The 15907-nt window shown below is 36.5% G+C and overlaps 1 protein-coding gene and 1 long non-coding RNA gene across 2 annotated transcripts in view; one reads left to right on the top strand and one right to left on the bottom strand.

The window, feature by feature from the left end:
• Window positions 1–1353: 1353 nt before the first annotated feature.
• Window positions 1354–15907, top strand: part of LOC135772927 (cadherin-like protein 26) — a 34795-nt gene continuing 20241 nt past the window's right edge. Inside the window, exons 1-7 of the mRNA XM_073812970.1 lie at window positions 1354–1478; window positions 9062–9184; window positions 9284–9442; window positions 9548–9692; window positions 11732–11904; window positions 12538–12669; window positions 14238–14420. Coding sequence (XP_073669071.1) covers window positions 1446–1478; window positions 9062–9184; window positions 9284–9442; window positions 9548–9692; window positions 11732–11904; window positions 12538–12669; window positions 14238–14420 — 948 coding nt within the window. The 5' untranslated portion in view covers window positions 1354–1445. The remainder of the gene's footprint in view (window positions 1479–9061; window positions 9185–9283; window positions 9443–9547; window positions 9693–11731; window positions 11905–12537; window positions 12670–14237; window positions 14421–15907) is intronic.
• LOC135776125 (uncharacterized) lies at window positions 2157–6212 on the bottom strand. Its single transcript, XR_010544048.2, has 5 exons — window positions 5920–6212; window positions 5565–5658; window positions 4682–4743; window positions 3555–3731; window positions 2157–2581 (listed from the first exon to the last, which is right to left on the bottom strand). It is a non-coding gene; the product is annotated as an uncharacterized lncRNA (long non-coding RNA).

The following is a 15907-nucleotide window of genomic DNA, read 5'->3' as shown; positions in this document are numbered from 1 at the left end:
CCGAAACTGTAAAAATGTTCAACCCAATAAATCGGAAAACTTCAGTTTCATTGCTGCTTTTAACTTTACGTAGGTGTACAAAAGGCTGCAGCGAATCATGAATAAGTCACGTCTGAACTGAAGTCAATTCAAACCCTTCAGCCATGACTTATACAGAACAGCCTTGGGTACCTTAAATGTTTTTATAAAAAGATTACCACACGGTACAAATATTTAAGCAAAAAAAAAAATTGTCAACACAACTTTCATGAAGTAAAATAATTACCTGACCGACTGTGAACAGCAACAGAATGTTTCACATCCTGTATATAGTTACAGTGCTAAGGGTGTTGTGCAGTGAAAGAATCGTTGCGGTCCCATGTGTGTTTTATCATAAACACACCTATTGACCAATCAGAATCAATGACTGGAAAAACTGTTCCAAATAGGGAAGTTAATTCCAAAAGGGATCTGACCCGACGGACAGTCTCACATGATGACAGCTATAATCCCCAGCAGGTTTCAACAGGGAGACAGAATAGGTGGAGGGATACAGTCATAAGAAGGCTTATAGGTCACAGGTGTAATCTTTTCTGATCATTTTAAAAGGGTCAACGTATCAGGGACTTCATTGTTTACATGTGTGACGAAACCAGAAATCCAGGGTAGACAGCCAGGAATTTGACTTTGGATGGAAAACTGGGAAAGAGAATGGGAATGGCTGGAAGGTCTAACTGGAGAGGTGAGTAAGGTAACATGACTGGTGAAGTCCAAAACCAGATAATTGTTGCAAATCTACACCGTACATCCAGGACAGGTCCATGTATCCATGATGTTTAAATTCTGACCCCACAATATCAATCTGTCGCTGCAGGAATCAAGTCTAATGAGATCGCTCAATGTTGCAGGTGGTTGTGTAGGTGTATGTTTTCAGCAGTTTCACTACTACAATAAAGAATTGCTAACGCTAAAATGTGTATACTTTTACATGTTACATGTTGCTCTTGTGTTCTGTAAGACCGGCTTGGGGAAAACGGCTAAAAGTGATTCACAGCCAAATAATATTCAGAAATCATCATAATGGTGACTTTAAAACCATGGTGACATTACACAACGCAGCATACCATATAATTATGCTTTGTTTTGTAACAACAATGAATTCAAACTGAAACAAACATTGGTTTGTTATGTTCTGGTAAAATTCTGAATACAGTGTTTTACCGTGGAACATATCATTTGAATTCAAACTGGATATTTTATTGTACACATTATAACAGTATGGTAATGTGTGGCTCCATAGAGTAACTTCCTCCAAATTGTCCAGCCCACCCATATTTGAATACCCTCATTCCTCCTCCCTTATTTGTCATGTGAGAAGCCTTGAATACTGAAGGCAGAGGAATAGTCAGTGTCAGTCGCGCAGGACCGTTCACTGAAGTTCACTGGATTTTCACAGCGGTAACATAATGACTCTACCTCTGACTTTTCTCTTGCTGATGGTGAGTTAAAGGACTTCAACTGAGTGCTCGTATTCATAAACAGTAGATGTTTACGTTTTAGAAATGAAGTGTGTCTTTCACACTGTTCAAAGCCAGGTTAATGCACAACAGGTGACTAAAGGAGTGGTGTCCAACAAGTAATTGCTGAGGTGATTGTAAACTGTGTGTTTATGGATTAAAACCTTTTAAAGAGCACAGGAGGCAAAGCAAGGGCATGTTGACTCAGAGATACACTGTAAAAAATTGACTGTAGAATTTACAGGATTTAGCTGGCAAAAAAGTTGCCAATAAAGTTCTGTAAAAAAATTATTAATTGCTGTAAAATGGACTGCAGCATTATACTGTAAAGCAATTTACAGCTAATTGTTGTTTGTAAAATACAGTACTTTGTTGTTTATTTTACAGTTATAATGAATTATACTTGTATTATAAGTTACAGTATTTTTTTGTAATTCCAATAAATTACAGTATATAGTTGGCAACTAGAGTTGCCAATAAAATCCTGTAAATTCCCCAAAACCCAAGATGATATTGTAATAGTTTTACATTCAAATGCTGTAAAGAATTTTTACTACATTATTACACTGTAATATATTTACCAAATCTATTCCTGTAAATACATGAGAATGAAAACTGAATTAAATGTAGTTTACAGAATAATGCAACCAAACTCAAAGGTGCTTCAAGAACAACATTTATTAAAACTGACAGCAAAGTACTTTCAAAAAAATTATGTTGTTTCAGCAAATATTCCACTCAATCCTTAATATTCTAAAACAATGGCATCTATAAAACATCTAAACACGGTTTGTGTTACATTTAAGATCTTGTTGAATCTGTGTTAGAACATAACATAACTTGTATGTCTAGAAACACAAGTGCTCAATCACAGAACTGGCCTATTTACAATATGTTTTGGTCTTAATACATGAACAAGAACTTACATGCGTAACCATTCAAAGTCCAATAATTTTCTGAAAAGAGTACACACATGAGGGTTGATGGTGTTGTTTCTCTTCTCAGAGGCGTTTCCACTTTTTTTGCCTCCAACCTTTGTTTTGGCTGTCTTGATGCCAGTGGTAGGTGTGATTCCAACAAAACATCTGCACAAAGAACAAACAAAAATAAATTTTAGAATATACATGTACATATATGTACATTTACAGACAAATGTACATATAAACACTTAAATATCATATGGTAGCATGGGTACTTTCCTGGTGTGTGTGTATATATAATTTTATTTTTCAAATGAAAAAAGTATAATGCAGGAAAAAAACACATCTACAGAGTGCCCACATAACGTTACGTTACGTGATGAAATCCAGTAAGAAAAAATTACAAACAAAAATTGTGAAGAAGTTAGTATTAAAAGGCTTACATTTTAGACAGCATATTTCCTGTTTTTTCACCAACAAAAATAATTACAAACGCAGCCACAGCACTGTTTTGATTATCTGAGGACAAGAATGGTCTCTTTTAATTAACCTGTTCATACTCTAAAGTAAGAACCTTATGTTACCATATTTATCTATAAATACAACATATACACCAGGAAAGTACACATTTTAAAAAAGTGGTTGTCAACCTTTTTTCTTTTCAACCTATTGTCCAAAACAATGTCAAAAGTCTTATTTCTACCAAATAAAATATACTAGAGCAGGGGTGCCCAACCCTGTTCCTGGAGGGCTACCATTCTGCAGATTTTAGCTCAAACCCCAATCAAACACAGCTGAAGCAGCTAATCAAGGTGTTCAGGGTTGCTTGATAATTACAGACAGGTATTGGTGTTGGAGCTGGATTGGAACTGAAGTCTGTAGGACGGTAGCCCTCCAGGAGCAGGGTTGGGCACCTCTGTACTAGAGCTTGGCGTGTCTACACAATGTAAATTTGTTACAAAAACATCCAAACAATAAGAAATCTCTTGATTTTTGATTGTTTTAGCTTATCATGCTTGTTTCGTTGTATTTTGAATAACTGTCATTTAAAAGTCTTAAGGCCTACTTGGGGGGTCCTATCCCCCTGGTTGAGAAACACTGCTATAAAACAAATAGCTACCTATGTGAATATAATTACCTTAGAACAAATTCAAGTGTGGAGGATGCCTCCTCTTAATAAACCAGGTTGAAGTTGTAGTATGATGCGAACAAAGCTGCAAATCCAGCCACAAGGTTGGGGTGTGGATTCACAACCACCTGACCGTCCATACTCAGCATCCACTGAGTTGCATTGAGGATTTCACCTAAAAATTATCTTGAAAACAAGAAATATAAAATGTAAGAGAAAATATAACAGTCAACATTTATTGAACAAATACAACAGATTTCAAAACATTGTGTATTCTTGAGACATGAGAAGCAAATATGAAGTTAACACTAAATGTCCTCTCACAGCTCTTAAAAGGGCATTTTATCTCCCTGCCTTCATCTATATGGTCTTTTAAAGGAACACGCCCAGATTTTGGGAATTTAGCTTTTTCACCGTATCCCCCAGAGTTAGATAAGTCCATAAATACCTTTATCATTTTTATGCTTGCTGTAACTCTGTTTGACGCAGCCCCCGCTAGCTAAGCTTAGCACAAAGACTGGAAGCAAATGGCTCCAGCTAGTATACTGCTCCTAATAAGTGACAAAATAACGCAAACATTTTCCTATTTATGTGTTGTGATTTGTATAAATAACAAGGTGATATGAGACACAACTATCTTTTAACAGTATACAATATACTCGTCAGACAGAGTTACAGCACGCACAGAGATGAGAAAGGTATATATGGACTTATCTAACTCTGGGGGATACGGTGAATAAGCTAAATTCCCAAAATCTGGGCGCGTTCCTTTAATTGTCCAATAAAGTCCTTTAGGCTTGTACATGTGAAATTACAAACTTAAATTTGTCAAGTCAATGTGGTGCCTGTTTGGTCAAATCTGACACTTCTATGATACCCTCTTAGGTCTCTGTTTAAATGAGACTTGAATGCTGAAATTTTTTGAATGCACGGGAGCATTCAGGTACTCCACATGTAAAGGAACAAGTTACAAACATTACTGTGTACTTTCATATGCTAAGTAAAGCCTATAATAGTATTGCTCTCATGCTGACACAACTTGCAGTGATACATGTCTAAAAATACTTTATAAAATAGCAAAGTCAACAGTGAAGTATAGCATCCATCCATGAAAAAGGGCACAGTGGGTTTTTCACCTTTTCTCATTTGTCTCACACCACCAGTCAGGTTAAGAGTTGCAATCTCTGCTGTCTCGTGCCTGAAAAACAATGTTAAACTTAATTACACTCCAACCTAACCAAATTTCACGTTTAAAACAACACTGCAAAAGCACCTATACTTACATGTAAAAAGTGAACTACAAACTGGAAAATTAATTACATCTGACTATGTTGGCTAATGTTATAAAATATTTCTGGTCGAAATAACAGGCATCAAATTGCTTCACATTAACTTAAGTATGACACAATATGTGTAACACTACCTTAAGTAAGGAAAATAAACTGACGAAGTAAACTAGAATAGAAAATCGCAGCATCCAACCATGTTAACATATTTTCTAAGATGAGAGCAAATACGCATTTATCGTGTAACCTTACGTTCGTTTTCTTTCACAAGCAATTCCGTTTAAATATCACGTTCAGTTAACAGCAATCCAAAATACTTTAACAAAATGGCAACAAACTACAGCCGTATGCAAAAATAAAACGTCCTGTATGATGTTTCTGTTGGTGCTTCTTTAGTCTCACCACCCTGAAGTTGACCCGTATGACGTGACATCTTTGCTGCCTTGCGCCTGAATTCAAAACTCCTGCACATTCAACTCAGATATAACGCGGGTATTATGTTAAACATGTTGACGTGCCCTTAGTAAGGAGTATAAGCTGGCGAAATAAACTAGAAATTTGCATGATATCCAACCATATCTTATTTTTAAAACTGGCAGCAAATAACGTACGCGTTTATAACGTAGTTTTCTTTAACAAGCAATTCAGTGTCGCGTTTAATTAACAGCAATGGTTTAAAAACACTTTAGCACGCATCCATGATAAAATGCACAGCATGTACAATGTTTTTTACCTGTAAGTTCGAAGATTCGTCTCACCACCACTCTTTGCCACCATGCAGTCCAGCCGTTACGGACCCCTCGCGCTTTTTGCTGCCTCGCTCATGCCTGAAAAAAACATCTGAAACGTTATAAAGTTAATGACACATAACTACCAAATGTAACATTTAAAATAATGTAAAGAATTTAATTTTATATTTTGCTACATGTCTTAATGACACGCTGTTGTGAAATACAAATTATTAACATCTGTTATGTTAATAATATCTGGTATAGCGGTCGCATACCAGATATCACTATTTAAATGACCATAATAGTACTATATTAGTTTAATACTGTACTATATTTGAATGATTTACGTGAACTTACCAACAATTTTGAATGATGACTCTTCAGTGTTCAAGTCCATTTCAAACGTAAATACACCCACGCAATCCCATGATGCCATTTCACAATTAATTTTTGTAAAAACATATGATATACAGTGGCAACACCTCCTGCCTGTAAATTCAATTACAGTTTAAATGAAAATATACTGTTAACAGCTGTAATACTTTCTTTTACCCATAATGCATTGTGAACTACACTAAAATCTTGTAAAATGTTAAAACAGGAATTTCCTGTAAAATTTTGCTGTAGAAACTACAGCAATTTGTTACAGTGTATAAATTACCACTGTAGGGTGTGGAGAAAAGTTGCTTTCATTCCCAAGCATTTTTCAGACCATGACACAAGATTGTTAGTAAGTGTTTAAAGAGTGCTTTGTGATGGTCAAAATGAATGGCTTTGGATAAAATAGATTAGCTAAACGTGCACTGTTAAGCCTTTAATGTGAATTTAAGCTCTTTGAAGCAGGCACTGTGAAAAGTGAAAGCTGCTTTACTTAGAAAACTTACTTCAGTTGATAAACCTAAACAAAATGTCTTTTATAAACTTTAATTTTATCACTTTAAGTGGAAAATGTAAGGTGAAAAACTTCAATTGGTAACAGCTAAAATATTTAAACATTTTCAACAAAAAATTTTCACTTCAAGTTTTAGAGGTGGTTTCCCGGACAGGGATTAGCTTAAACCAGGACTAGGCCTTAGTTAAATTAGCAAATATAACTAGTTTGAACAAACACGCCTTACTAAAAACGTTACTTGTGTGCATTTTGAGGCAAAACAAAGGGCACTGATGTATTTTAAGATATGCCAGTGCAAGTTGTTTTCAGTTTTGACAGCTCTTACATTTATTTTAGTCTAGGACTAGTCTAATCCATGTCTGGGAAACCTTAGACTTTACCAATTTAAGTAATTTTTTGAGTTGGTCCAACTTTAACTTTTGCTTTAAGTATGGAGCATGTATAAGAATGCATGCTGTCATTAAATTCATGTGAATTTTTAAGTCCTTATGAAATGTTGAGCTTTTCACTCAAATTCTGCTGATAATGTCATTTGTAATGAGAAAAAAATGTAGTTTAGAAGAATTAGTAGTGTGTTGTGGGCTTTATTTCAAAGGCTTTGACGTGTCAAAACTAGAATATATGAGGTGGTTTGCAGAGTTTATACAAGGATGCCCTCAAGCATTTCTGAAGAAGTGTCAGTGGAAATTTGATTGGCCTTACTTACACAAACACAAATAATACTATTACTGGCAGAAAGCACTAAACTCATAAATTTTGTTTCCTGTAGTTAAGTCGAATCATAATGCAGTTATTCATTAATAAAAAGTTGTATATCAAGGGTAAAAGTATATGACTAACACTTCAAATTGAGAATTACATTTCTCTAAAAAGGAATGATAAAACAAATTATAATACATTGAAAACTTCTTAGCAAAAAGTTAATACATAAGATTTAAAAAAAACCTTGTTTAAATATATTACAATAATTACACATTCAACACAACTATTGATCCCACTATACAGTATAATATGATTCTTCAATAATTGAAGAGTTCGGATGCAAAACTGTTGAAGACTGGAGTCAAAATCCGATTTTCTGTTGATATGTGACCCATGTCTGTCTCTTTGTATGACCGTGTGAACAGCACAAACCACATAAAATGTAATCTTTTCGATTCTGATTTGAGCCACTTCCATATGTTGTTTTTAAATCAAATTACAGGTCAGATGTTTTGCAGTGCCACATCAGTCTGAACATTCATATCGAAATTCATATCATTCTAGATTGAAATGTGCTACAATTGCACCAATATTGTACAGATGACTGACCCGCATGCGGACCATGCAGAGCATTGTTCCCACAGAATTGGGATAAAACACGTCGACTGGCCGGTCTGCGCCGCTTCGTATGAAGTTCATTATACTCACTGAGTAGTCTGCAAGTTCATCTCCATAATACGGTGTGCTGCACGTGACGTATTATTGTTCTTTTGCGCATGCGGTGCAGTTCAGGACCACGACCAGTTCAAGCAGGTGTCTGATTTTAGCTAAATAATGTAAAAAGTCAAACAAAAAATCAGATCTGAGCTAAGAAACAGAATTGAGCATTAAAGCTTGCGTTCTGAACGTAGTCTACAGTAAGTGCATCTGACCTGTTTTCTTTTATCAGGCTCTTGTGTTTAGGTTCAGTAATTTCACTTTAATGGCAATGAAAAGGTTTATTCGTCAGTAATTGAAATGCTTTATTTTCACAAATGTCAGTTTAGTCATTTCATTGGTATTTGAGCAAATTTGACTGTCTTTGGTTGCAAAATCCTCTAAATGCATGCAAGCTTTTGCGGCAAAAACTGCCACTACTAAAACAATACATTTTTCTGGAGAAGAAAATCACTGAAGATGCAACTAAAAACATTGCCAAAGATGAACGTCAAAGTGTAAAAACAAAAAAGAAACCAAGGCACACATTAGGGTGTGTAAGTGTCACATAGGGATTGTATTCAGGGTTAAGTACTCACAGGGGATACAAGTTTGAATGTGATCAACAGGTGTTTTGCACATCTTTACTCGTCGAATTTATCTTTCATGCATTAAGAGGACAAGTGCACAAAGTCGACGTGGTGTTTAGTGGATTCTGCTGACAACGCTGTATTAAGTGGATTTGAAGCATTCGGTCAATATCTTTATCTCATTACTGATGGAGGTGTTGTTTTGCATCTGAGTTCTTCACTTAAATGCACCTAACATGCATTTAAACTCTACACATATGCGCAACATCTGTCAAATGCTCTATTCTTCTGTCAGTACACATGGTAATTAAAGACAGCTAATATAAAGCCATCACGATGGACTCTTTGACTTTGACACGCCGTAACGTTACAGAAAAAATCCCCCTCAAGCAATATGACGTTAATAGTCCCGCTGAAGGGGAAAAGGTGTGAACTCAACAGGGTTCAAACTTGAATAACAATCTAGATTTTAAACCACAGAACCTGCACACTTTTCTTTGTGTGATGTTTGCTTTTTTACATAATTTTTGTAGATCATTATTATCTTATGCTTTGTAGAAAATCTGATGCTTGTTTAACCCTTGTTTTAAGTTTATAAATGGTTATTTTTTTAACTCAGTTCACCTGGACCATGTGTGCATGGGCTGACACAGGAAGGATAAGAGAGAAACGTGCATGGATCATTGATTCTTTTTCTATAGAAGAAGAACACCCTGGGCCTTTTCCATATAAACTCGGCAAGGTGAGTCGTGTTGTAACAGCCTGTTTTAAAGTTCTGGACATGCAGAAGCTCATTAATTTGAATGAATATAAATGTAAATGTTGTTGTGTGTGTTTTTAGATTGAACTTGATAGGAAGTATTTAGTAAATTTCGAGCTCTCTGGCGAGGGTGTGGAGCTATATCCGGAAAATACTCTGAGAATTGATAGCAAAACAGGTGAAATTGAAGTACTTGCAAAGGTGGATTATGAAGCTATTGACAGCAAAAAAGCTCTAAATGTATGTAACTACAGTTTATTAATTGCATCAAAATGTCATTTAATTAAACACACTGCATGAAAGAACTGTATATGGTATATTGAGTTTTATCTGACCAAATTACAGCTCCAATTTCAAGCGAAAAATAGATCCAATAATGCAGTGGACACGAGGCTCGGAGTTGAGATCAAGATACTGGATGTAAATGACCACCCCCCAATGTTTAAACCACCAAATTATGAAACCACTGTGGAGGAATCACGTCAGCAGGGTATGTGAATGTCCTTACATTATATGAGATAATGTGAAACTAAAGCTATAGTGCACACACACACACACACACACACACACACACACACACACACACACACACACACACACACACACACACACACACACACACACACACACACACACACACACACACACACAATTTTTATTACTCACACTCCTCTTTTTCTTAGGTGTATTCTTTAAAATATTCAAGCTAAAGTCATTTTGTGTGTGTGTGTGTGATTTACTTTTTTCTACATAAATCATCCTAAATTATGTAGATAACAATCTGTAAAAATATCTTGATATATTTTATATTGACTGAGTAAAATCATGACAAATCTTGAAATCAATGAGTGAAATCAAACATTGATGCTCATTAGATTATGAGACCTTAGACTGGATTTCACAGAAAGGAGGAAACACAAAAACTATTATTGATAAATCATTGTAGCAATAAGTGCAGTAGTTATATTCATCAAAGGTGCTTTTTGGGTCACTATCATTATATATATATGACCAGAATAACAATTCTTCTAACTTTTAATTTCCACTGATAAAGTAACAACACAAGGGCTTAAAGGGGACATATCATGAAATCAGAAATCTGTTTAAGTGCTATAATTGGGTCCCTGGGGCTTCTATCGACCTAGAAAATGTATAAAAGATCAAGTAACTTATTTTTGGTAAACCATTCTCTGCAAACATGTGAAAATATAGGTTATTGAAATTTGCCCCCCCCCTTGTGATGTCAGAAGGGGATTTTACTAAAATAATTCCGCTGAATACCGGATTCGGCCGAATACCGGGCTTTTTGACGGGGTTCGGGTTCGGCCTAATCTTAGATTTTTTTTCCACCGAACCCTAAACTTGCGTTACGCTGGTCGACGTCACATGGCCGTTGATTACACACATCAGGTGCTGACATGGAGATAAGTGTTTTTTTTTTCAGTGAGCCTTAGGGGCGTTTCACATTTCGTGGACGCACCTGGAAAAACTAACGCATCGCATCGCTTTCATTGTGCTTTGCAGTCGGGCTATCAAAATGCATCCCCGCCCTGCCCGTCGGGCTATCTTGACTTATAGGGAGGAAAAAATATATTTAAATGCTTATGTATCCTCTCACAGATTTGGATTGGTAATTGTGGTGCATGAAATTCAGGAATTGGGTATTTAAATTGCGTTTGAACGCGCGCTCGAGTTTTACTTTAACTTTCGCGATCGGGCGAAGCCGCAGTACAGGAAGCAATCCGTACTGATTTGTCATGGATTTTTGTGCAAATCCTCCAACTTCGTCCTGTCAGTCATGACTATCCTCACGTAAGAAAATTAAATCTCTCGCAGCAAGCTTTAAAGTGTTATAGATTGTACGGGCAGTGAAGAGAGTGACGCAGAATCGCTCTTAAAGCGACAGTAGCCCCTGTTTTTCTGATCGAAAAAATGATCCAATCTCTAACTGGATGATCCAAACTGTGAGTTTTGTGACCCACTGAACCACTTTTAAATGGTGGGTATATCTGGGGATGAGCAGGAACAGTTGGTTTACATGGAAATCCATTTTTTTTGTTTCAGCATCAAAACAACAACAAGAATAGCAGATTAAACATTGTGGTTAGAGGCCCTATTGGCTTTGTATTGGCAAAATTTCGGGCTACCAAAAACTGAAGAGTGCCTGCCCGAAGGGCTACCAGGGATTTTGAAATTTTGCAAGCCCTGTAATGGAATAAGGATGCGAGTAGGATTCGGTATTCGGTTTCGGATTCGGCCGAATCTTAACAGTGGATTTGGTATTCGGCCGAACCGAACCCAAAAAGAACACACCCAAAAATGACACATTTTGCTTATACTTATAAAGTGGCCATTTATAATAAATTATCTTTATGGTATTTTTAGCTAAAGCTTCACATATGTACTTTGGGGACAACAAAGATTTATTTTACATCTTAAAAGAGTCTTGTGAAATGTCCTCTGTAAATAATGACATGATGTTTGTGTGATCTTTTCCTTTGACACTTTCTTTTATCAATGTTCATTCAGATAAACGCATTCTGGTAGTGTTGGCATCTGATGGCGACAACTCAAATACCCCCAATGGAACTTTCGATTTTACAATCAAATCTGTCACGCCACAAACTGACAACGTTGAGTTTTATCTCAAACAGTATGGCGATTCAGGGACTATTTATTTCAATGGGTGCTTGGACTACGAGGTATAAACTTCACTTGTCTTTCATGTGAATAAAGGTGTTTATAAACTTTTATGCATACTGGTATGTGAATTTTCAAAACCTGCAAAAAAAATTTTCAGTATCCGTTTTAAGTCCAATTGTACGGAAGAGGATTAGGGCCACTGGTGAAAAAAATATTTGAATTCTGACTTTATTCTCAGAATTCTGACTTTAATCTCAGAATTCTGAGATTAACGTCAGAATTCTGAGATTAAAGTCAGAATTCTGAGTTTAAAGTCAGAATTCTGAGAATAAAGTCAGAATTCAAAAAAAATTTCACCAGTGGCCCTAATCCTCTTCCGTACAATTGTGCACTTTCTGTGTGTCACAGAAAAAAAGTAATTTTCACCACATTAAAATGTTTTGGGTTATTTTCAACAGTGTTGGGTCAAAATGCAACAAGCCCATTTGTTGGGTTACAGTAACCTAGAAATGTTTATATTTAAAGTAACCAATAATATGTTAAAACAACCCAGCATTTTGGGTTAAATCAATCCAGCTGTAGGTTAAATGACAACCCAGTGGTTTGGGTTCTTCCCTTTTTGACCCAACGCTTGCTTGAAAATAGCCCAGCAGTTACAGATGTTACTTTTAGTACATAACTATATATTTCAGAAAGCTCACAAATACAAGATTCTGGTTGAGGCAAAAGACCGCGGAGAGAAGGTTCAGCTGTCGAGCACAAGCACAGTGACAGTCTGGATTGATGACAAAAACAATCATCTTCCAGAGTTCTCCGGCCAAACTGTGAGTTTGGACTGAATGAGTGTTTATACTTGTGATGTTTTCAGTTATCGTTTGGATTCTTAAAAAAATGTATTGGCAAGGTTGACATACTGTATGAAGTGCAGGGGATGAGCAGACTTACTCCTAAAGAAATATTTTCATAATAAATACATGAATATACTCTATAGCAAACACTAATGAAATCAAAACCTTTCTTTTTAGCAAATATAAACTCACCTAAAGGATTATTAGGAACACCATACTAATACTGTGTTTGACCCCCTTTTGCCTTCAGAACTGCCTTAATTCTACATGGCATTGATTCAACAAGGTGCTGAAATCATTCTTTAGAAATGTTGGCCCATATTGATAGGATAGCATCTTGCAGTTGATGGAGATTTGTGGGATGCACATCCAGGGCACGAAGCTCCCATTCCACCATGTCCCAAAGATGCTCTATTGGTGTCTGTGGGGGCCATTTTAGTACAGTGGACTCATTGTCATGTTCAAGAAACCAATTTGAAATAAATCAAGCTTTGTGACATGGTGCATTATCCTGCTGGAAATAGCCATCAGAGGATGGGTACATATGGTGGTCAGAAAGGGATGGACATGGTCAGAAACAATGCTCAGGTAGGCCGTGGCATTTAAACGATGCCCAATTGGCACTAAGGGGCCTAAAGTGTGCCAAGAAAACATCCCCCACACCATTACACCAACAACCTGCACAGTGGTAACAAGGCATGATGGATCCATGTTCTCATTCTGTTTACGCCAAATTCTGACTGTAACATCTGAAATCGAGACTCATAAACCAGGCAACATTTTTTCAGTCTTCAACTGTCCAATTTTGGTGAGCTCGTGCAAATTGTAGCCTCTTTTTCCTATTTGTAGTGAAGATGAGTGGTACCCGGTGGGGTCTTCTGCTGTTGTAGCCCATCCGCCTCAAGGTTGTGCGTGTTGTGGCTTCACAAATGCTTTGCTGCATACCTCGGTTGTAACGAGTGGTTATTTCAGTCAAAGTTGCTCTTCTATCAGCTTGAATCAGTTGGCCCATTCTCCTCTGACCTTTAGCATCAACAAGGCATTTTCACCCACAGGACCGCTGCATACTGGATGTTTTTCCCTTTTCACACTATATAAACCCTAGAAATGGTTGTGCGTGAAAATCCCAGTAACTGAGCAGACTGTGAAATACTCAGACCGGCCCGACTGGCACAAACAACCATGCCACCCTCAAAATTGCTTAATTACCTTTCTTTCCCATTCTGACATTCAGTTTGGAGTTCAGGAGATTGTCTTGACCAGGACCACACCCCTAAATGCATTGAAGCAACTGCCATGTGATTGGTTGTTTAGATAATTGCATTAATGAAAAATTAAACAGGTGTTCCTAATAATCCTTTAGGTGAGTGTATAAGCCTGCTACTGACATCAAAAGTGATGGCACAGCCAGTTTTTGAACAATTACAGCTTAAGCGCAGAGAGAAAGGCAAGGTTTTCAGGACGTACAAAATTCAGCCTGCAATCACATTGTGCTGTCATAAAAGTCCTTAAAATCATAAAGGCATATTTGATTTCTGTTTTAGGGCACTGGGAGGGTAAAAGAGCGAGAGACTGGCACAGAAGTTTTACGACTTCAAGTAACAGATAAAGATAGTTATGGTACAGACGCCTGGATAGCTAAATACACAATCCATGGAGATACGAAAAACATTTTTCAAATCGAAACAGACCCAGCTACGAACGAAGGCGTTTTAACTGTTGTTAAGGTAAGTCAGTGCTCTTAAATATATTTACTGCTGAGACATCCTGATCTCAAGGGAATTTATATGTATTTTACGAAATGGCTAATTTGTGTGAATGTGTACAAACTTACACAAAGGCACGGTTATTAAGATCAAAACAATAATGAAAACCCACCCATAACCCCGCCCCTAACTCCAACATCATGGGGTGAAAGCAAATCGTACAAACATGTATGACGGACTGTGGTTGTACAAATATGAATTTGCCACCTCATAAAATACATACAAATTGCAATAAGATTCTGTTGGAAGATATCACACAAGTCTGGCAAAGTTAAATAAAATGTATTTATTTCCTGAATGTCATGAGGTTTGAGGTGAAGTGTGTAGTTTCTGTGTATGACACTGCTCTCGAACACTTAATGATATAATAATTAAATACTTAAGTCTAAACAAATATAAATTAGTGCTGGGAAAAGATTAATCGCGATTAATCGCATGCAAATAAAAGTTTATTTTTGTATAATATATGTGTGTTTGCTGTGTCTAATTATTTTTTTTAGTTTAGTTTAGTCGGTTTATTTCAGGAATATATGGCCTCTCGGCCCAAAATTCCACAAATATCATACCATGGCGGACAATCTCTTTTTCATTCCTTGATATATATACAGTGCCAATCGCCATGCATACACAGAATCACACATACTTGAGACATCTTTGTGGACATCACCTACAAGAGTAAATTCACTTAAATATTTCTCACGTAAATCTATGTACAAAGGACAAACATACAAAAAGTGCTTCTCATCTTCTATCACAGAAATTTTTGTTAAGTTACAATAATGACAGATTCTTTCTGCAACTGGTGTATTACTCCATCTGCCCGTTTCTATAGCTAGCTGATGACCTGAGCATCTAAACAGGAGCAATGACCGTACCAGTTGCACGTTACACACAGATGTTATGTAGCTCTCTTGTATTAACAAAGACTTGCATTGTGAGTACATGTTTAGTTTGTTATTTTCTAAAACTGCTGCATACCACGCCTCATGTGCTTTTTCTTTCAATCTTTGATTCAAAACTGCCGTAAATATTCTTATATCACCTACACTTTGGGCCTCCCAAGCAGCAGAAAAACCATAAAAATTCAATAATACTTTAATATTGGTAACCCAAGTTTTTCTACCTACTTTATCCAATTCCAATAGCATATTGTAACATTTTTTGGGATAACGATAATCAAGCATAGACACTAATTTTACCCAGTACATAATTTAGCAAACCAAGGCAAGAAAGCAATGTTTTCTTTGCTAAGGTTTGTTCGTAAGCAAAAAATTAGCTACACTCAAGCCCTGTTTTTGTTTGATCGCATGGTCGCCCCTATACTGTATTATGGATGTGAAATCTGGGGCTATGAGCCAGTTGAATGTATTGAGAATGTTCAAGTATCTTTTTGTAAAAAACTTCTGTGTATTAGTTCAAGTGTAAGCAATGTAGCTGTTTTGGGTGAC

Source organism: Paramisgurnus dabryanus, chromosome 21 (assembly GCF_030506205.2).
Source record: "Paramisgurnus dabryanus chromosome 21, PD_genome_1.1, whole genome shotgun sequence".
NCBI lineage: Eukaryota > Metazoa > Chordata > Actinopteri > Cypriniformes > Cobitidae > Paramisgurnus > Paramisgurnus dabryanus.
This window is presented reverse-complemented; position numbering and strand designations above follow the sequence as displayed.